At 42.8% G+C, this 23,697-nt stretch overlaps 1 protein-coding gene across 1 annotated transcript; it reads left to right on the forward strand.

The window, feature by feature from the left end:
• Positions 1–477: 477 nt before the first annotated feature.
• Positions 478–22,955, forward strand: adora1b (adenosine A1 receptor b). The gene is made up of 2 exons (XM_061258068.1): positions 478–1,546; positions 22,104–22,955. Exons 1-2 carry the CDS (start codon positions 1,206–1,208, stop codon positions 22,798–22,800), a joined length of 1,038 nt encoding a protein of 345 aa, XP_061114052.1. The 5' UTR covers positions 478–1,205; the 3' UTR covers positions 22,801–22,955.
• The last annotated feature ends 742 nt before the right edge of the window (positions 22,956–23,697 follow it).

Raw genomic sequence — 23,697 nt, forward strand, 5'->3', positions numbered from 1 at the left:
ACCTGTCGCGTAAGGATTCGGCTCTATTTGAGTGATCTCCCTGATGTTCAGCTACAATAAGTTAAAGGCAAGAAACCACAAATGATAAAAAAAGACTAATTAATTAACTGAGTGCACGATGTTATTATTATCCAGTAAGATATAAACGTTATGATTTAAACACATTTTATGTAAAAGATATCCGTCTTTCGGGGACTTGTTTTCCAGGCGTGCAGAATAGCGCAATAAAACAATATATCTTAGACCTTATCAGACAACGCCATCAACATGAATTCTAAGTAAGTGTTTGTGGGAAGGATTGCACAGCGTAGAGTGGGCGCGTGCTGGAGAAAGCCATGTGATTTCATAAAACGCCTAATCATAGCCAACAGTAGCCCAAGAATCTGTGCTGAGGTATACAGCCCAAGACGCCTTTGGGACGGTCCTGCGTTACATTTCCTTTTTTCCATTGCGAAAAACAACGAAAGGGATGCAGGCTACTGCACACACTTGAGTGGCACAAGAATACAATAGTATAACACGGGACGTCTTCAACAATGACACACCAGAAGATCAGAAAGCGATTTTTTTTTGGATGGGAAAGAAGAAATTAATAAACAAAAACGAATGAATGAAAAGAGCACCGACAGCTATTTTAGGTCACCGCATTGCCTATAGCCTGTCATAACGGGAAACACTGTGCGGTACTTATTAGATATGGTACAGCTATGTATGGGACCGTTTCATGCAGTCTTGTAAACATGCACCTATTCGGCATTAGTCTACGGTTTATTCCAAATGGCTTCTGAAGGAGTGGAAGTGATGGATTCCGATAACAATAGATTGTGATGAATGAAAGGCAAGCTGGTGGAATCAGTTTTTCATGCGCTGGAGGGGTAGTTGGCGCCCGGGATATACTACAGCGAAAGGGAACGAAAAAGGTGCAGGAGATGCTTGCTTACCATCCCAGAAAAGAAGTTCACCATTTATTTTACCTTGATTCTTGACACAACTGGAGAGATGAGCGTTAGCGTATCAGATTTCTATCAATATGCTACCTTTGCGTGATGACTGGATGTGTGGAGCAACTGTTTTACTATTATGGAGCCTCTTGATGTAGGTGGACGTATTCAGAGGAAATAACCTCATTCGCTCGCTTTTCAAAAACCTTTACGGATATTGGAATTTTGGCGTCTGTTTAGGTTGCAGGAACACACACCGCAAGGATGCCAGGAGTTCTGTCGCCTGCCCAAGCGCTCTACATTGGGATGGAAGTGGCGATTGCCGTTTTCTCCGTCCTGGGCAACGTGATGGTGGTTTGGGCGGTAAAAATTAATCGGTCACTCAGGGACACAACATTTTGTTTCATAGTGTCTCTGGCGCTGGCTGACATCGCGGTGGGGGCTCTCGTTATACCTCTGGCCATAACTATCAGTATCGGACTCCAGACGCATTTCTATAGCTGCCTGCTCGTGGCGTGCACAGTGCTGGTACTGACGCAAAGTTCAATCCTCGCCCTCCTGGCTATCGCCATCGACCGGTACCTAAGGGTCAAGATACCAACCAGGTAAAGTAAGACCCATTTACTTGTGCAGTGCAACTTTTACACCTCTACTGTTACACTGCAACTACCTATGGCGTTAACACTAATAATGCTGACAAGTGCAGAGTAGTGATGACGAGGGTGATGGCTCGGAAAATGACAACAGAGATTCAGATTATAATAATGTCGATGCCAGTGTAGCACAGTGCTTAGTGTTCTAGTGTTCAATGGTTTTATGTTTAATTCCCAGTCGGGAAGCCTTGTGCAATGTACAGTAGGTCACGTGAATTGCGTCAGTACATATTCCAGTGAATAAATGTTGGACTGTATGCTAAAAAGAAATTTAAGCTGCGTTCGTCAGTCTGGGTCAAAGGGGATAAAAAAAAAACAATCTCTGTTAACAAACAACAGCTAACCTTTGACCGTTGTAGGTTACGTGTGAACAATGCTTAATTCCGTTCAGTTACTGTACATTCCCTGCATTTTTCCTATTGCATTTGCCGGTAATAATATGATAGCATAGCCTACTTACCAGCTCTGTGAGTCATTGCAGGTCTGACAGTACTCATTGTATTCATCTGCACTGAAACAATAATACGGTATTATTCTAATGAGTGTGCAGCAAGTGTTATAGTAATTCATATGGGTGCATAACAGAGGACAGATTTAATTAAGGTAAATACACAATCCATATCGTGCTGGTTTCTATGAGATATCTGAGTGATAAATGGTTTTACAGGTGTTTCTGATTAGTCAGGTGTGTTCAGTCCCTTCCTTAGTGCAGGTATAAGAAGGCTTTCAGTATCTAGCCTTGATTCTTGGCTCTTGATTTGGAGTCTGTTATTGAGGTTTGTTATGAGGACCAGAGTCTTGAAAATGAAAGTCAAGCGAGCCAATATGAGACTGAGAAATAAAAAAATGCAGAATGAATATGCAGATGTGCGTAAACATCAAATGAGCATTTGTGTTGCAGGAAAATCTTTGTCCTACATAAATATGCGCAGAATACACGAAGCCTTCACCACAGGGGTGGTCTGTATTGCTGTGAAACCTATCCAGGGGGTTCTCCGGCTGTATTGCACATACATTACTGTAGGATACGTCAACATCAGAGAACATCTTTTAGCAAGTGCGCAGGTTGAAGTTTAGTGGCACAGCAGATATCATATTGCTTTTGGTCAGTGTATATGCTGATATTGTCCTTTTGTAAATATTTTTATGTTTGTTTGCTTCCTAAAATCCAACTCCATGTCCATAATAGGATTTGGACTTGCAATAGATGAAATTGTAAGTGTACTGGAAAATGGGGCTCTGGTTAACCTAATTTTGAAATAAAGTTCCATTTGGTATGCAGGTTTGTTAGAAAGCATTATTGGGAGTAATCCGTTTTGGAGAGCTTTTTGGACACTGGGCATGCTTTCTGAAAACATACTCTCATATATCTGAATAAAACGCATGTGAAAGTACATTTTGTACATTTTAATTTTGTATTAAAAAATGTGTTTTAATAGAAAAATTTGCTTTGCTGATCACTCATGTGTCTGGACAAAAAGATATGCAAATCTTTTGTGTTTGGAGAGATGACATTGAGGACATCTGAACGGGGAAAACCCATGTGGAATTTGAATACCTATCAATATCTTTACAAGTTGACATCAAGTTTGTGCACAAATATTCAGTATTGGTTTTGGTTCTTGACTTTGATATATTCAGTGCTAAACTATAAAAACACAAGGTGTTTTGTCATTCTTTTGTATTTTAATGTATGTTTTGTGCACACTGTACATATACATGCTCTGACATAAATTTGTTCTCAAATTTCATCACAAATTTCTGAATAACACAAGCTTCTTTAATTTAAGTCTTCAACCATGTGTGTTCAGTAAAGTTTTTGAGATATTGACACTTCTATGGGACTAGTAAAAATAGGTGGAAATTGTCCTCTAGGGGGGGAAAGTGGAAAGGGTTAAAGTGCAGACTGTCCCCTTTAATTCATGGGTATTTAAATCTGTATCAGGTGAGGCGTGTAGGAATCACATCCCTTTTTCTACATAGTCCCCCCCATTTTATGGGACCAAGAGTAATTGGACAGTTGGCAGCTGCTTCTGAATAGTGAGGTGTATTCAATCACTTCCTTAGTGCAGGTATAAGAAAGCTTTCAGTATCAAGTCTTGTTTCCAGGATTTTGATTGCCTTTGGAGTCTGTTATTGGCGTTTGTCAACATGAGGACCAGAGTTGTGCCAGCGACAGTCAAGGAAGCCATTATGAGCCTGAGAAATACGAAAAAACAATCAGAGATACTTTAACCTCACATTTATTGTTGCATTTCAAATCCAATGTGCTGCACTACAGCGCCAAAATAACAGAAATTATGACGTCCAATAATGTCCAAATGCATACGGACTGCACTGTACATACATACAAACATGTATACATGCATAGGAGGGCATCACATGTATGGAGACAGTATAGCACACTTTTGATCAAACTGTTCTTACATTGACTTTCATTTCTCCCTGAGTGTGTATGTGCACACACAACATCTGAGAGAGCTGTTGAAGCACACGCCATTAAGAGCCGACCGCAGAAGTGCTACACGACTGCTTCTAACCACTTCAAAGTGCTGCTCTCTAAGAGCTGAAGTCTCTGCTTCTATTCCCGAAGACGTAAGAGCCGTTCCACTTCTGCTACAACTCGGTGCTCCAGTTATCTGTACTCCCCTGCAAAGATCATTTCAGCGGGCCTGAAATTACTGCTGTTTTTTCTGTTATTATGTCTTTGTTTGGAGCAGTGTGTTGCGCTAGCCTCTGTCACGCACTTGTCTTAAAGACTCAAAACATCATGAGCACGTTTTCATACTAAGAACAGTGCATCAGTCCCACACATATGGAGGACAAAATAGAGTACTTGGAGGGGAGGAGGGTGCAATGGGGGGGCAATTTGGTAAGATGGGACAGAGAATCTGAATTATTAAATGATTGCTCTATTAAATGAAGACAGGGTTTTAAAGAACCAGAACCTCAACTGTTGCAAATCGATCTTAGTAGTTTTGATGAAAGCTGAATCAATACTGATGGTTTACCAAGTTTTTTTTGTGGTAAAACAAAAACAGTATCATGTTAAATAAATTCATCTCAACCTTAACTGCATTCCCTGTCCTGAGATTCACCCTTGTGGATTTCTGGATTGAAATATTCGCTCACCAACATTGGTGTGTTTCCATAATGTCAATTTCACAGGAGTCCAACAGTTGTGTGCAGAGCTGTGTTCAATAATTAATAGAGCTTGGAACCTGAAAAAATATAAATTGAGTACCGTGCTAAAAAAAAAAAACAGTTTTGAAAGCTGGTAGCTGATTGACGAGTTCAGACTAGCTCTATATTCAACATGATTTGACCAGCTCAAGCTATGTTTGGAAACAGCTGGTAGCATGTCTTTTCAAGTTGGTCATTGGATTTTACACCAGGGTAAGCCTGCAAATGTAAGACCTTGTCCAGAATTCCCCTGTTATGCCGGGGTGAACAGAAGAACCAAAAGCAGACAGGGATGCAGAAAAAAAACAGGCCATGCGAGCAGTAAGTTAGTTAAGTGATTTAAATTACAAATACCCAAAACTAGTGAATGTTAGTTTGTTAGTTTGACAAACATATTAGTGTGTTAGTATAATTAGTACTGTACAACTTCTATGTTAGTTGGGATTAGTATATTAGTGTTATGTACAAACATGAAATGGAGAGAAAGCAGGAAGTAAGGAATGCAAGATTGGAAGGAAGGTTGAACCCCAGAACTACCGTAAACACCCGAATAGTGGGGCACACAGACAGGGGAGTGACTGGGCTAGTAAACATTCAGACTCAGACATCACAGGGGAAGACGACTGCAAAGACTAATGAATATAAACAGAACACCAGTCATGAAATATGGAAAATAATAAATTACAAGAATAATGATAAACTAACACAGGACAGAACACAGGAACATAACATCCCCAGCCCTCTCCCCCCAAATGCTCTGCCCAATCCAAAGTGTCCGAGGTACAAAGTCGCTCTGTGGTGTCAATTATGGCGGTTGCTGTTGCTCTACTTGCCTCTTCCAAAGTGTCTTTCTGTTCTGTTCTGCTGTGATCTGCCATCTAAACTGCCACATCAGTGGTGACTCATCCAGGGAGCCCGCTTTTTAGCTATTAGTTTTGCCAGTTGATATGAAGGTTTCTGTTGGTGTCACTGTCTGTGTATATACTCTAAGCTCTCAGCCCCTGTAGCAATGGTTTCCTTGTGTATTCCTGCCTCTGCCTGTTTGTTCAGACTCAGCAAGGCTTATTTGTCACTTTTGCCCAAAGTTATTCTTATATACGTAATGCCTTTTACCGGTCGGCACCACAGAAAATCAAGCCATTTGCATTTATAATGCAATAATAAAGAAATGAAAAAAGAAAGTGTTTCATCAAAGCTAAAATATCTTTCTTGTGCGCAGATTAAGTGGACTCTCTTGTATAAGTAACTTTCATTTTCGGTGAGGTGGTGGGTGAGTATTTTCAATGGTCCCTACTCCTAACATTTAAAATGCAATGCACTGCTCGAGCGAAGGAGGTCATTCCATTTTTCAATTCAAATTCCATTTTATTTCAATTAAATTATTTTCCATTCTTGTAGATAACAGTATGTCTAGTTCATAGGGCTATTACACTACATTTGCCACTACACTAGTGGGGAGAGCAGTGGACCGGCACTGCGCAAAAGGTTATTATATCCCGTGTGAATCTGCAGTAGCTCTCAGTTCTAACAATAGCTTCTGAGCTTGAAAGCTTTGAGTGAACTGCACAGGAGTGAGCTTCAGCCAGACTGCAGTGCGCTTTTTATTGACTTCTATTTTTATATCTCATAAATCTGAATCTCCAGCTTTATTCTAAAAAGGGAAGAATGAGGAAAGATGCTCCCTGGACACATTTTAGTGTTTTGTGTGGATTTGACAACAATCAGTTGACAACAAATTAATCTATATATAGACAAGCAAGTGCTAGGTACACCAAGGATGTGAGACACACCATCTGGCTGTTCTTCGTCCTTGAAGAGCAGTTATCTTTGTGCAAAGCCAATTTATGATTTTTCGAGTCCCATGATTCGCTGCTCCACAAATTAGACATATATCATAAATGTTGTACAGCTGTCTTTTTCTTGTGGTGTGATTACTGAGAAATCAGAACAGTCTAGCTCAGATGTATGACATTACATTACATTAATGGCATTTTGCAGACGCTCTTATCCAGAGCGACGTACAACAAAGTGCAAAGTGCACCACCAGGAACAAGTGCGCTGAAAAAGAAAGTACAGTTTCATGTGCTAAGAGTACAACAAAGATAAGGACTAGGGCCTATTTGATAAATCTGACAATGGTTTATATCTAAAACTATTTCAGCACAACGCAATAGAATGATAAGCACTTACGTCAGGACAATAAACAGCTTACATAGTCAACGAAACTAGCAAAATATCATCCTAGCGAACAAGTTATTACACAAGTAATGACACATAAGAACAGAAAAACAACAACTTCCAATCAGTTAAAGATTACAGGGAGGTAGGGAGGGGTGGGGAACGTGTGTCTGAAGTCTGTATGCATGACATGCATGGGCTGTCCATCATGGTGAAGAAAAGGTACACTCAGTGAGCACTTTATTAGGTATTTATTAGGCATAATCTATAGTCATTAAGGCTGGATGGCAATTTTACAGAATTGATAAGCCTTGTGCTGTTCACACTACTGTCAACAATTGATTGGAAAAACATTATGTGTTTTTTAATTACTCTGGTCTGGGGTTCCGATTGATGTTCAGTACTGATTATCAGTTGTTCATAAATATTACAACATTTCATGGAAATGACAAGGCTGACTTCATCATCAGGCAAAGCATATAACTCATTTATTGTACCACCTGCAATAAATTAGAATGTCTTCTTGTGTGGTTAGCACTTCCTGCTATGGGATTATCTGGTAAAACCATTGCACCTGCCCTGCAGAGGCCAAATTAGGTTATATGTTTGAGTTCAACAGTTGGGGTTAAACCTACCTAGTCTCAATGAATCACAAACAACTCTGTCTGTTTCCACCTTGTGGAAGTTTTTCATGGGAAATTTTTAACAACCATTAATCTAAGCACTCGTTTTGCTTCATTCTGTTTGCCAGAGCTCATTCACTCCTAATTGCACTCTTCTCTCTCACTGAGCAATCTATACAATATAGAGAATACCAATGGGCATATTATCAAATTTATCTGAATTACCCGTGGAAAAAAAATGTTTCAAAGCATTATTTAATTGTTCTTGAGAACAAAGGAAACTGAACACACATAAGGATTAATATTTAGTTTTTCAGGAAGGAAAAATCAAGTTTATCTGACTACAATCATTTTTAAAAACGTGACCAGAATGTTCAGGACATTTTGTTCGTACAAAATGTTAAAAAGGTGTTATTTAAACAGGGGAAGTCCTGTGATTAACCTGGTACAGTACATAGTGCTTCAGAGCTGAGCAGTATACTTGTGTCTCTCAAACCCTGGCACCCTGCTATGCTCACTACGCCTAGTGTCAGAGGTGGAATAAGCTCAGAGGTTTAAAAGTTGTTACTGGTGCTGATACTATAGGCCTGCGATTTAGAGGTCTGAGATTATGCACATGTCTCCATACTCAGAGGTTAAATGACATGGTATTCTTCTACTAGAGGTTTTTGTACTTGTTATTGACTTGGTAGTCCAAGGTCTTTGGACTTGTTTACAAGTTTCCAGACTCAGTCAGTACTCAGATCTTGGAGCTTAGAATCTATAACTCAGAGGTCTTTGCACTTGCACTTGAACTCTAAAGCAGCTTTCACATGATCAGCGTGAAAATGCTCAACACAGGGTCAAGCTACTAAATTCCTGTGGAGGGAACGTTGTTGTCTGGCATGGCAGCAACAGTAAGCCTGGTGTGACCTACATGAGGCCCAGTTCAGAGCCAATTGCTTAAAAACTTTGACCTTTCCTAGCTTGTCCAATCACATCACAGCTTTGTATGAAGCAGGTGGATATGCTATTAGTAACACAGTGCCCAGGCAGAGCTACACTGACCCATATCTACATGATTGTATACATTGCATTGCTGTCACACAATTGGCTGATTAGATAATCGCATGAATAAGTAGGTGTAATAAAGTAAATATAAAGTGCTCGGTGAGTGAGTTAGCCCCGGGTAGCTTCTTGACGTTTTGGGATAAACCCAGAATTTCTGGCTTCACAAAGCGACTACACAATTCTATAACCGCAGACAACCTACTAACACATATTGTAGCAGCTTGTTACAATTTAATGAACCACAAGCTTCCTGGATGGATGACAACAAGTTTCAAGAGCCTTACTTAGCGTTGAATGCTGCATTTTATTCTTGTCATGTGAAAGCAGTTAAAGTGAGGTGAGGGTTTCGATTCTGAGACCGAAACATATCCAAACCACAGTGTCAGAATTTTTATAGATTTTTTATTTCTCTACATGTTCAATGACTGTATGATGTTTGAATTGTAAACTCGGCACTGTAAGTATGTGTAGCTGCAGACGAACCATCAAAATCCAGTGACAGTAATAATAAACTTTTTACAGATCAATTCTCTAAATACCTTTCCAAGGTGGTGGCCCATCTGTAATCCAGGCACTTACCTGTATATAGGCATACATGTGTATAAATACACTTTGCCTTCCCCTTCATACATACTTGCAATCATATGGTAAATGGTTGGCATTTATATAGCGCCTTTATCCAAAGCGCTGTAGAATTGATGCTTCTGAATCACCCACACACTCACACACCAACGGCAATTGGCTGCCATGCAAGGCATCAAATAACTCGTCAGGCGCATTTGGGGGTTAGGTGTCATGCTCAGGGACACTTCGACACACCCAGGGTGGGATCGAACCGGCAACCCTCCAACAGCCAGATGACTGCTCTTACCGCCTGAGCTAATGGTACGCCCTAGTACTATCTCATAATCGCTCAGTCTGCTTATCTATCACCAGTTATTTACATTCACTTACATATGATGTAAGTCAAGTCTATTTTCATACACAAGGCAACTCAAAAGTGCTTTACAAAAGACATAGAAAGACATTCCATAGAAGTGTTATTAAAGTAAATTAGAATTAAAAACAATTTTAATAAGAGTAGACTGGAGATATATGCCCATGCCCATTTAGTGAGTTAATTCCCATTGATTGCATGTTTTAGTGGATATTGTAGATTTTGGTGTCCATCTGACTCAGGCGATCATGCAACACTTTTTATGGGTTGCAGAGGGGTTCGATTTTTGATTTTCGTGTCCAGTCTTGTCCTGCCCGTTTCCCTGTCTGGGCTTTGTTCCTCTAAGTCTGCAGGGCAGGAAAGGGGACACAAAACTGTCCTGCTATGGTCTTATATTGTCTTCTCAGGTGTCGTACAGCCTGTGGTATTTACGGCTGTACCAGTGTGCGCGCAGTGGAATCAAGTCCCAACGCATGTGCCAAAGTGCTGTTTCTCCAACAACTCTTTATGATAAATTATATACGGCTTTTTATGTTTGCACTTGAAGAATGGCCCTCAGCAAAAGGTGAATAGATTTAATTTCTTATTGTGCTTGGAGAACAATGGAGGCTTTCAGATAGTCAGAAGCTGGGCCCATGGCTCAAATATTCAGACAGACAGTACCGTGTACTGCAGCTCAGGTCTACATAACTCCTGAGGTCCTGAGGGCCTCTGTGTCTACAGGTCCTGAGGGCCTGATCCTGAGGGCCTCTGTGTCTACAGGTCCTGAGGGCCTGATCCTGAGGGTCTCTGTGTCTGCAGGTCCTGAGGGCCTCTGTGTCTGCAGGTCCTGAGGGCCTGATCCTGAGGGCCTCTGTGTCTGCAGGTCCTGAGGGCCTCTGTGTCTGCAGGTCTTGAGGGCCTGATCCTGAGGGCCTCTGTGTCTGCAGGTCCTGAGGGCCTGATCCTGAGGGTCTCTGTGTCTACAGGTCTTGAGGGCCTCTGTGTCTACAGGTCCTGAGGGCCTGATCCTGAGGGCCTCAGTGGCAGCAGGTATTTACTCCAACCATGCACTCCACCACCTGATTTCACTCATTATTTTACCTGCTTGGTTCAGGAAGTAAGCTCATTAGTGAAATCAGGATGTGGCTGGAGATGATACCTGCAGACCTCAGGACCTCAGGACCTGGAGCGTAGCTGGAAGTGTTTATTTTTTCAGACTGATTTACTGTCCAGCATTATTAATGTTCTGTACTTTTGGCATCACTTTTGTTGTGCATGGTCCCTCTCATCCTCATTAGTCAGGGCTGGGCCAGGAAGTTTGACTTAATTATTAGCCCCAGTTCTATGCACAATCTGACATTTTGCCTGAATGTCATGATAAGCTGGATGAATGACAACTGATAGCAGTTTTATGTTCCTATATTACACATTTAGCTGTTGTCTAATCTACAAGCGGAACAGTAATTGTGTACACAACAAATTAGTTACTAAGGCATGCTTGCCATCCTTCCTGAACTGGGAATGCCTGCCCCTTTTATAACAAAGATATATTTTATCTTTTTATTCTGAAGAATAAACTGAGGCATTATGTTATTCCTGAAAGGCTGGCCGTAGAGAGGTCGCCCATTGAGAACTGTGAAATGGAAGCCTGTCTGAACACGCTTCTCCATCCCCTGCTGTAAGATCCAGCTATGCCAGAGTGATCAGCGTGAACATTGAGCTGGTCAAGCTACTCATAAACTGTACTAGCTGGGTATGAGCTGGTCATGAAGCTGGTCTAGCTGGGAATGAGCTGGTCGCTTGTCTGAGCTGGTAACAGTTACCAAATGTTTCAAAACTTAGCTGGTCTAGCTGGGTATGAGCTGGTCAACCTACATGAACAAGCTGGTCATGAAACTGGTCTAGTTGGGTATGAGCTGGTCAGCCAGCTAGCGCTGGTAGCTTGTCTGAGCTGGTAGCTGGTCAGCTACCAGCTCAGACAAGCTACCAGCGCTAGCTGTTTCAAAACTTAGCTTGAGCTGGTAAAGCTGGAAGCTGGTCTGAACTGTTCAACCAGCTAGCAGCTGTCTCATAACCTAGCTTGAGCTGGGTTTTTTTTTTCAACTGGGTTTTATTCTCTACATTTTACAGCATGGCCCTCATCACGTTCCTTTCATTAGATCGATTCTCATGTCCTCACGCTGCATCGCTTTGTCGCACCAGATTCAGTTGCCGGATACAATTTGCCGGCTTGTCCTAGAACACTCAAGCATGGCGATCCCTGGAACCCTTCAGCATGGGAGGAAATGCTGTCCGCTATCAGGAGCCTCCATTTAGGAGAGTACTGAATGGTATTCCACAGATTGGATTGCACCACAATGGAGCGTCTCCTTTGATTGCATTGTGAAAGAGGCATTACGTTAAGTGTTTCAAAGGTTACTCTCCTCACTCCCAAACCACCCTATACACAGTCAGAAAACTGCTTACATTTCTGCAAATCCTAACCAGTAGTACCTACAAGGAAAGTTAGATTATCAGGTTTGAGCTTGATTAAGAGCTACTGCAGCCTCTAATGCCTCTTGGTATTTATTTTGAATAATTTAGAGATGTGGAAAATGTTTCTCCCACTGGAATGAGGAATGGGATGTTTGTTTACAGTAAATCAAGTCTGATTATAAAGCTGCCTTGCCTAATGTACATATTACCACCGCTGATGTTGATTGGCCAGTGAGATGATCAGTATGCAGTGTATATTAGACATTGTGGATACAGTGTGAGGTATCATTAAAAAGATTTGGGTTGATACATTTTGGGATTTTTTCCCTGCAGTGTGTGGAATACTGCTTGTTGTAAACCTTACTGAAATGAGAGAGCTTGTGGTTCTCAGGATGTTCTCAGGCCATCAGAAAAGCTGCGGCAAATGTTCATGTTCCTCAATGTCCCTGGAATATTACCTTTGAGTTGAGTTTTGATTCCAGGAAAGACCTGTCAATCAGCCAATCTGTTGATGTATAATTTGAATTGTGAGTGGTCATTTCAAAATGTATGTAACGGCTATATTGAAATGCATATTAACCATGCTGAAAGAAACAGCTCAAGCTAGGTTTTGAAACAGCTGGTAGCTGGTATTTCAAGCTGGTCATAGCTGGATTTTACACTAGGGAATATAAATAATACAGAAAAATATTAATATTATTCTTATCTTAATGTTGTACATGTTTTGTTTGCTTTTTAGCAGATGTGAAACTATTAGCCTGGGTCAAATATATTGAGGACATTATTGGGATTTTAAACCAATACAGAAATAAAATGTGCAGAAATACTCTAATGGTTATCTTTATCTGAATGCCAAATAATATATATGGTTAATACAATATGGGAGCCATTAACCCCTGCTAGGTCACATTTAACAATGAAAGTGGAATTCATTTGTGATTTATATTTATGAAATCGACAATAATGACATCATGGGGACATCAATCATGTTTATTTGTGAAAGTGGAACAAGGTTTTCATGCAGTAGAAACAGATAATCAATATTTATTTTTTCTAACTGAAATTCTCAATTATGTTTCATCTTCTTTAATCTCTATTTCATAGAGACCATATAGGAAAAAAGACATAACACAAATGATAAATAACAGATGCAAACACAAAACAAGAACCAAATTCACACTGCTTTTGTTACTGGTCATGAAATACGTCAAAAGTGTTTTTTCCGAATAGTTTAAAACTGGTCAAGTATACCCAAATGAAAGGTTAATGTAACAAAATGAAAGAATTGGACCTGAGACAAGAATAATTTGAATAATAAAAGTTCTACAGTATGAGGAATACTGCCTTTTAAAAACCTTTTAGCACACAATTTAGCCTGAATTACATCACTAAATGCCCTGGTGTGTAAATGGGTGATATAATTAAAAGGCTTTTCGCTCAGACTGTTTCTTGACTACAGGCTAAAATGCATTAAATGACGGTTCTTGAATAAAACGGTGAGATATTTTACAGTTCTGTAGTGTAGTGTTTCTAAGTAATGCTGACCTAAAAGTAGAAGGCTTACACCTTTCCTCTCTCACTCTGGGTAATGATGACTGTAAAAAGGTGCTACTTTGCAAACACTGCAGATAGTGTATGCGACCCCCGCTAATTATCATATGTCAATACAAAGGTCATGAAGGTTTTGTCTCTGCAGTCCGGTTACACTGCATTTATACCGTCCCATACCTCGTATGAAGAGGTACAGTTCCAGAGAGGGCATAATTGAACACCAATGCAAAAATGTCATGCTAAAAGCGAGCAGCTCTTTCATGGGAGAGTAAAAACAATTTTTGTTGCCATGTAAACCAGCGGTGAGAATATTGACAAGCTCAGTGATGGAGAGGTAACAAGTGACCACCGTAATATTCTAGCCCCGGTTTTGCAGACGGGTGCCTGCTGCAGTGCACATTTTTCAAAAGGTTAATCACATGTAATAATCACGAGTTATATTCTGCGCAAGGAACAGATCAGGTCACATGACTGGAAATGCAGTGCGAAAGATGAGAACCATCAAACCATGAAGTCATCCAGTCATAAACATTTAAAGAACATCGTAGCGCCTTTGTGAATTCCATGCTGTTGTTTAATTGAGCTCCATAAAGGCACAGTACGTTCTGCAGAAACACCTATAAAATATAGGTTCATCATACCTACAATACCAGTTGTGCTGACCCATCATTACGTGCTATGCAGGGATAGTTATCCAGGATCATATATATATATAATATATAAATTCTATACGTTTTTTGTGTATTGTTTATGCACTGGTTGATGTTTGCATGATTTGACACAGTTCTGTTCTAAATTATTTAGTCTCAGACACATCCATGGAATATGGTTGGGATTTGACGCAGATCTGCAAATTGAGACCCATGAAACCCATTTTGGATGGGTCAAGTTGTGACTTGTGACCATTAGCAGTCCACTGAAAAGTGCTCTCTCAATCCACACGACAAACAGTGTGTTTACAGTACTGTTACTGTGTGTGTTTACAGTACCAGATGCTCTTCAGTAATTACACAGCTGGCTCAGACTCGTTCAGAGCAGCCAAAGTGATTTCAAAGCAAAAAGCGATTTCCCTTACATGGATTTTCCGTTGATGCTCATTATCTGAATTAGTGGTATGTGTTCAGAGAGGACACAATGGTTTCCATGATGCAGATCATTTCATTTGCATACTCATAATCTATAGTATTTCTGTCCTCTCTTTTCAGTATTTCTGTCCTCTCTTTCTGTCCTCTCTTTCATTGTTTATTGCAGGTTTCTGGGGAAGTGGGTACTCTTATTGCCTTCTACAGTGAAATTCAGGAATCCGCGACACCTGTATAAAAATCTCCTGACCCATTTGAAAGACGTGAGCAACAGGGTTCCCACGCATCCTGGAAAACCAGGAATCTTTTGATGCAACTTTTCAGTCATGGAAAGAAAATTGCCTAATGTCATGTCCTCTCATGTAAATTTCCTGTAAAACGATGAGTAATATTTTCCAGGAAAATGTTTCTAGTATGACATTATAGGCCAAAACCACAGGGGCCCAGTCCACAATCGCAATGAGTCCAATCAATTAGAATCTTAAGCAGTCTGCCCAGTATACCTTACTGTATGTTGTTTGAAGTACAGTAGACATGGGTGACCTGTTCTATCATAATCAGATATCAAAGTGAAAGTAACACCGGAGTTGTGCATTGTTTGGAGGCTAGCCAGCTTGTCACTGTTCACCAGTCACAAAAAACCACATCAGCTGGGTTTGTGGCCACATGTTAATGTATTTGCTTTCATTGTCTCTATGTCTTAATGATGATAAATGATAAAAATATAGTTTTAAAGGGTTTATACGTAAGATGACACGTTCTCGCCCTAGAGTTCCGTTAGCCCAATGTTGGTAGTCTTCCAGCCTTATGACGATACTTTGAAGCCGTTTTTCCTCAAAAACATGGTTTGGTGGCACTGAAAATGCAACAGGATACAACTCCCTTGATGTCTGGAGTAGAGAGGAAACTTCGGTATAGTTAGAAATCTTATATTTTCATCTTTCGAGTAGTCTCTAAAACCCTACATACGTTTAGGGCTGGGGGTCAATGTGACTGATTTTGATAGAGCAGGTCACATTTACAAAGGCTGTAGCAGTTGCCAAAAGGTCTGTGCTGTGTCCTTGCTGGAGAGCAGGCTGGTGTTGGTGTTAGGGCTGATCAATTTTATTTCCTGTATTTTGAGACCTGTGGCATACGGAAATATTTCATTTAAAATAGTTTTTTGTGATTAATATATTGCAGGTCTTGCATAAAATAAACATAAAATTCCCTGGAATATAATGTCTTGGGAAACAGTGGGAACCCTGAAGCAATATTTGTTGGTCTTTGTCTCCTACCACTGTCATTATAAGTCCTTATTTGCTCCTGATATTTTTTGCTCCTAACATAATGCACACAAATTATCACACAAATATCAGTTGTAAGGTCTGATACCATGGAATTGTGCAGGTGATTCGAGTTTTGATGTGGACATTTTTTTTCCAACATGCACCACTCCAGATAACATATGGTGGAAAGACTTAAGTCGAGTTCAAAAGGCGTTGTTGTTATGAATTCTTTTTGCATGTGTGCCAAAAGCTCGCAAATTCTTTGGAGTGAAGTAATGGTCCGCTCGCTCCGGCAGACTATTGGAACAGGATTCTAGAAGCTTCTGACTGATCACGAGCAAGATCATGCTAACTGTACTGTAATGTTATATTCTTTGTAATCTATTGCCCATATAGTTAATTGTATCATGTGTTTTGGCCAAAAAAAGTAAATAAATTCAGAGCTATATGAACACATTCAAAGACAGCATACAGAACAATGGATGCAGTGCATTTACGTTATGGCCCTGCCGCATTGATCCCACTTGATTTGTCCAGGAAATCCAATATGATGAGTGCAAATATGGATTTCCTCACTGAGGGTCATTAGGGGACTCGAGATTGTGTGGGACTTGCATTGCGCTTCTTTCCTACCAATTTGTGCGAAATACAATCGCTGTGCTATGAGACCATACCCACAGTTGGGATTTATCCTTTTATATCAGGAGAGAGATGGTCTTGGAAGAGGAGGATGGTAAATGGTTGGCATTTATATAGCGCCTTTATCCAAAGCACTGTACAACTGATGCTTCTCATTCACCCATTCACACATTCACACACCAATGGCGATTGCTGACCAGCTCGTCAGGAGCAAATGGGGGTTTGGTGTCTTGCACAGGGACACTTTGACACAGCCCGGGTGGGGGATTGAACCGGCTGTGTCAAAGGGGGACTGCCAGACAACTGCTCTTACTGCCTGAGCCATGCCGCCCCAGGTTGAGGATGAGGAGGAGGGTGGGGTGTTGGAACCCCTTCAAGTCTAAAGCTGACAAGTTCAGGAGATTCATCAGAAGCAATAAGAGATATTGCTGCATTAAGAGGGACGGCGTGCTGTGAGCCGACCCCGTACCAGAGCACCAGAGCACCAGAGCCCCAGAGCCCCAGAGTACCAGAGCACCAGAGCACCAGAGCCCCAGAGCACCAGAGCACCAGAGCCCCAGAGCACCAGAGTACCAGAGCACCAGAGCCCCAGAGCACCAGAGTACCAGAGCCCCAGAGTACCAGAGCACCAGAGCACCAGAGCACCAGAGCCCCAGAGTACCAGAGTACCAGAGCACCAGAGTACCAGAGCACCAGAGCACCAGAGCACCAGAGCCCCAGAGCCCCAGAGTACCAGAGCACCAGAGCCCCAGAGCACCAGAGCACCAGAGCACCAGAGCCCCAGAGCACCAGAGCACCAGAGCACCAGAGCACCAGAGCCCCAGAGCCCCAGAGTACCAGAGCACCAGAGCCCCAGAGCACCAGAGCACCAGAGCACCAGAGCCCCAGAGCACCAGAGCACCAGAGCACCAGAGCCCCAGAGCCCCAGAGTACCAGAGCCCCAGAGCCCCAGAGCCCCAGAGCACCAGAGTACCAGAGCACCAGAGCCCCAGAGCACCAGAGTACCAGAGCACCAGAGCCCCAGAGCACCAGAGTACCAGAGTACCAGAGCACCAGAGCACCAGAGCCCCAGAGCACCAGAGCACCAGAGCACCAGAGCACCAGAGTACCAGAGCAGCCTGCTGATAATGAGCCAGAGAAGGCACAGCCCCTGTGTACATGCCCCAGGCACAGGGCTCATGGCCTGCATACCAACTCTACATCAGCCGCGTTTTTGCCGTACGCCAACAAAACCCAGCTGTGGAAGTTTCCGGCTTTCATTCTACGCCAATGCAAATCTCGCTCCGCAGCTGCACTGCAGAAAACGTCCGTCTTAACAAGCGTTTTCAATCATGTAATAAGATTTTTTTTTGACACGAGTATAAAATATTTGCTCGTTTTAGGTTTAACTGTTTGCTTGACACTGTTCTCGTTCCATTGGCAAATCTTGAAATTAGTCAAACTGTCTCAATATAAGTAGGCTACTAAAATATTTGAAATGGGCAGATATTTTGGGGTTTTTGCAGTGTGTAAACCAGTTGTGAGGGACAGTCCGTCTGTGTGTAACATTTGAGTTCACGTTTTTTTAATTACCTCTGTTTTTGATCTCTCCGGTTCTCGGAGTCGCTAATTGTGCCTCTGGAGTCGCCGCGGTAACACCCGCCACCAGCCGTGCCCGCTGCTGAACCGCGCGCTGTTCCCGCTCCTCATCACAGCGCCAGGCTGCCAGGCCTGCAGGCTGCAGGACAGCCTCATCCCTAACGATGACAGTCGCTCGCTTGTTTCAGCAAGAACTCACGACAGGCAGTGGGATATAGAAATTTTATCACAGCTAAGGGCCGTTCTTCGGCCCGGCGCGCAGTGGAGGGTCGCAACCCCCACAGCTGTGATGAAATGTCTGTATACCACATCCTGGGTGAGTTATTGCTTTTATAAAACGAAATAGTATAGACACAATTATAGACACAATCCAATTAAAACTGTTTTTATTAAGTTTCATTGCAAGAATAATTTACAAGAGAGTAGATCCTGTATGCTTGTAAGTGGCAGTTGATTGCTATGCAGCCAGTAAACATGTTCTGCCAAACTCACTAGCTAGTTAGCTTGCAAGCTACCGTGAGTGAGAAAATAAGAGTAAATAGACCTGTAAACAAGCATTAGAATGCACAGCTGTGGTATATAGACAATGTATCACTGCTATGAACCAAAACATTTTTTTAAATATGAAAAATCTAGGCTATATTTATTCTGGGTGGGCCAGTGAAAAAGTATTCACTCATTTAACCCGTGTTCTGTACTACAGATCCCAGCATGCCCAGAGTCGTTTTCGTCATGCTGGCTGACAGCTTGCAAGCACAGAGTTCTTGATCTTGATTTCAACACTTCAGCATCTTTGCATTGTGCCCTCGCTGTCACATGAAGGTTCAGAGTTCAATCCCCCAGCTGAGTCCACAAAATTGGACTGTCTTCAAAATGGCACCCTTGGCCTTTGCCTTGCAGTCAAAAGGAGGACTGGGTAGGGGCTCCATGATTGACTTGCCTCCCACCCAAGGGATTCTGCTGTGCACCAGCAGATGCAGAGAACAGAACCCGAATGATAGAATAGAACTAGCTATTCTTTTTTCTCAATATAAAAACCTGCTTGAGATTTGAATCTTTCTACGCTGTTGAGTGTGTATTGAATTGACATGCATTGTATGGATTCTATGTCATTGCACATGACCAGTTCTTTTATGTGTCTTATAACAGGATAATTGTGAATAATTGAGGTCTCTGGCTTTTATTACATTATTGAGCAAGGCCCACAGCAAGGCCCCTGGTAGTCAAAGTATTTTTAGCCTGCTGCATAGACGTACTGTAAACGGCTGTTGTGCAGTTCAGCATCCACCATCTCCTTGTTAAATTTAATTGATTTAATTAATTAAATGAATGGCAGGGTTGCCAACTCTCATGCTTTTGGCGTGAGGCTCACGCTGTCAGGCTCTTTTTCACACAGTTATGCGATTTTTTTACATTGAGGGCAATGCATCTCACGCTAAAAATGTGAGTTATTTTGGAGGGGAGCATTTCATCTCTAGCCAAGACAGCCCTGAAAGTTGGCAACTCTGGAATGGTAAAGTATGAACTAATACAACAAAATGTAAATACAGTGCGCTCACAGAGTGACACAGGAGTTCATAATTAAGCCTTCTTGGTGCAGAATGCCAGATTTTGAGCATTTAGCAGAAACAGAGAAGTGAGTCCTGTAATGTGTGAGTTGTTTTATTTCTCATCAAATCCACATATAATCTACACCGGCTGCCAGTAGAGCAACATTTTACATTCAAAGCCATTCACAGGAGCACGTGGAAATGTAACTTAAGGGTGTTAACATGAAACTATAGTCACTACGTCACTCTCGTATAGTTCTTCAGATTCCTGTGGTGGCTCAGGGTTGGGTGTGTTGGTGGGGTTTAATATATTGGGAAGCCAATATTGATTCATCTTCAAGCAAGGTTCAGATATTGTGTGGCACAATTGCAGACAAAACCTTCTGGGCCAATCAAAAAACGCTGTAATTGAATAAAGTGATACAACAAAAAAAATATTCTTTATCTGTGTCTGTGTGTGTGTGTGCACACACATATAGCATACAGGGAATTGTATTAATGAATTCCCCATTATTGCTGAAATTACACAAAGTATACAATATGATATTTATGCTTTCCATGAAGCTAGGCTTGGATATTCTGTCCGAATCTGATTAACGTCAGTGACAAATTTTTACCCCGATCCCCTTCGACATGAGTGCAGAACCTGAAACATTTAAGCTGATTGAAATTGATCTTACAATGGAAACCCAAATTAATTTGTGCCGACTGAGCCTATTGAGTCTGAAGAGATGTCTTAATCAGGCATTATTCAAACCTGTTTGTCAATGACCCGCAGTGGCGGGAGACCATTTTGGGAAACAGGATTGATTAAGGCACGGGATCCTTACAGGAACCCACTTCCATAAATATGGCACAAGGCTGTCTCCGACGCTGCTCCTTTCCGCAAGTCATCTTCTTGGGAGCAGCCGGAGGGAAAAAAAAAACTTTAATTGAAGAGATGCATCATTCAGCCGACCGTTCAAAGGACGAGCCTATATAAAGGCCGTTGGAAACCCCAGGAAGTCTTTCTGTTTTATTTATGAAAGGAGAGAGGTACAGTCCATTGTCCTCCTGTGTGTGCGTCAGTGGCGTTACCAGGATGTCATCCGGGGGTGCCACCCTGGGTATGCAGGGTAGGCAGCTACGTTTTGTGGGGACAAGGGATGGGGGTTCACTTCTCGGTTACTTCATTTGCGGTTGTCCGTCAATTCGCGGCAGGATAATGCAAATTTCTAAACTTCACTTCTGCCTGGGCTGCAGATGACAGATTTTCTGGAGACTTCTGCCCACTTGCAGGTCTGTCCAGGTTGGGCAGACAGCCCTTTTTTAGTCGCACCCCTGCTGTATGTTGTGTAAGCGTGTGCATTGCATTGCATCATTCAGACAGGTAAAAGCAGAGAGACTAACAGGTAGAGTTGGGAGCACAGCTATGTGGGAAGGGGGAACTGTCGCTAGCATTCTCCTTTATTTATCTGTGGGCTGATTTGATTTTTTGCAGCTTGGTACTGATAGAGCCCAGACAGCATGAAGATAGCACCTCCATTGCAATTTCTCACATTGGGCTCAGACCTGGGTCAAATATGTATGTAATGATAATTTAACTGGTGAAATTATGCTAGTAACCTTTGAAAAGTCTCCTGCTGGTCCCTGACAATTTTCATTGTCATTCAATTTTCTCAATGTACAATCATGAAATACATGAAAGAAGAACTTTTGTTCTGAATAGTGATGGGGGAAAAATACTTTTATTTGATTACAATTTAAAAAAAAACTTTTGTAAAATATTTGACTTAGGTTTGAAGATGAATCCCCTTGACTGTATTTGTAAATGCAGAAAACTGTATTCTGAGTGTTGGGAGTCCATGTTGTGTAGGGTTTTGCACCAGCTTCAGCCATAGTCATGTTCAATAACATTCCTTCGCATTCTACCCATGGGCTGCTGCCATGGTGATACAGAATTTGCCACCAGTACACCTGTGCTTATGTAAATAAGGCGTTTTAAACAACTGTCTCACACAGGTCTGGTCTGGGTCTGGGGTTGTGTGACCCATTAGTAGGGTGACCTCACATTTGTTCCCAGGACAGCCTCATATTTTAAGCCCTTTTTAACATGTTCCAATTCATCCATATTTCATTCGCACCATATGTCAATAGTTTTCCTGACTTTAATTTGCCGTTGCTGTAGGTTCTCATTGCATTGTGAACACGATACTCTAGGGCAGCCATCATCAAATCAGGGCTTGGAATCCAAATTCGTTTTCTTTTCTCCCTGGTAATTAGCCAAACAATCTGTGCTTCACACCTGACTCCCAGGTAGAGTGGAAAACCAGCAGTCCTCGTACCTCGAGGGCCGTGATTTGATGATCCCTGCTCTAGGGAATCTGGTTGCCCTACCCATTAACCGCCTTTGTCTCTGTTTTGGTCCCTGCAGCTACAAGCGGGTGGTGACACCACGGCGGGCAGGGACGGCGGTTGTGGCCTGCTGGACCGTGGCCTTCATCGTGGGCCTGACGCCCATGCTGGGCTGGAACAACCTGCAGAGGCTCCAGGAGAACGGCTCCATCGGGCCTGACCTGGTCATCACCTGCCAGTTCGAGACGGTCATCAGCATGGAGTACATGGTCTACTTCAACTTCTTCGGCTGGGTGCTGCCTCCGCTCCTGCTCATGGTCCTCATCTACGCCGAGATCTTCTACATGATCCACAGGCAGCTGAACAAGAAGGTGAGCGCCAGCCACGCCGACCCCAGCAAGTACTACGACAAGGAGCTGAAGCTGGCCAAGTCGCTGGCCCTGGTCCTCTTCCTGTTTGCCCTCAGCTGGCTGCCCCTGCACATCCTCAACTGCATCACGCTCTTCTGCCCTGACTGCCACAAACCCATGTTCCTTATCTACATCGCCATCCTGCTCACCCACGGCAACTCCGCCGTCAACCCCGTGGTCTACGCCTTCCGGATCAAGAAGTTCCGCACCGCCTTCCTCAAAATCTGGAAGCAGTACTTCTGCTGCAAGGACGCGGCCGCCCTGCCCAGCCAGCCCAGCGAGAGGATGGACAGCCACATCGAGCTGCCTCGGCCGGAGAAACCCAAGAAGATGGAGGAGCAGGAGATGCAGCAGAACGCCATCTGACCCAGGCGTATCGGGAGGGTGGGGAATCGAGAGGCAGAAATTGGAGGAATTTTCCAGAATTCCCTGCCCCTCCTCTGGAAAGAGCTTGATCTTTGACCGTTAACGTCCGTTAACCGGTGCCATGCCGAGTGTAAGCCCCTGGCAGTGACCGAGAGTGACTCGCGGTGTTGTGGAACGCACACCTGATTCCTCAGCCTGGGACTCACTGATTGGCTGAGGGAGTGTGATGTCGTATGCACTTGTCAGAGGGGGCTGTTTTGAGCACAAACGAGGGTAGAGAAAAAATGAAGAATGTTGCCCCAGTGAAGCCTACATCACCTGGGGCATAGGATTGTTTTTGACAAAAAGGCACTACCTTTTTCTCAAGGAATTTTGAAGAACAACATAACAGTATCAGAAATTAACGTAACATTTTCAGACAATCTGAATCCATGTATGTATACCGTTATTTGTAACATTCATTTTTGACATCAAATCAAATTGACTGGGTCATTACCATTTCCACCTTTTCCAGAAATCAATGGATAAAGCATAAAAACCTGTATTGAATCCTCTGAGTGAGTCACTATACAGGCGGGCAAAAGGTGAATGTTTAACCTGCAACACCTGGAGTACTTCTCTTTGTCGCCATCATCGCGTCCCGGGTCTCGGCAGGCAGCTGCACCGGAGCGTCGCTGCGACACAGAGAAGAGAGAGAGGCGCGGGGGCGGTGGTGCTGACGCAAGGAGTTTGCTAATCCCCCAGTCGAGCTCCGACACGTTTCTGCGCTGATCCCACCCGGCGTGGGGTGAGGAGAGGAAGTAGGCTGCGGAACCAGCCTGAGGCCCTGCTGGAGCCCTCTTTAAGATTCCCGGCGGCGGCCAGCAGGACCTGCGGGGGGGACAGGCCGGCGGAAAG

This window comes from Conger conger, chromosome 10, assembly GCF_963514075.1.
Source record: "Conger conger chromosome 10, fConCon1.1, whole genome shotgun sequence".
In the NCBI taxonomy this organism is placed as follows: Eukaryota; Metazoa; Chordata; class Actinopteri; order Anguilliformes; family Congridae; genus Conger; species Conger conger.

What these genes read in the sequence shown, in the direction of transcription:
- adora1b (XM_061258068.1), top strand. Translation starts at nt 1,206, where the DNA reads ATGCCAGGAGTTCTGTCGCCTGCCCAAGCGCTCTACATTGGGATGGAA. An exon ending in AGGGTCAAGATACCAACCAG is followed by an intron (nt 1,547 to 22,103) that starts GTAAAGTAAGAC and finishes TGGTCCCTGCAG; the next exon opens with CTACAAGCGGGTGGTGACAC.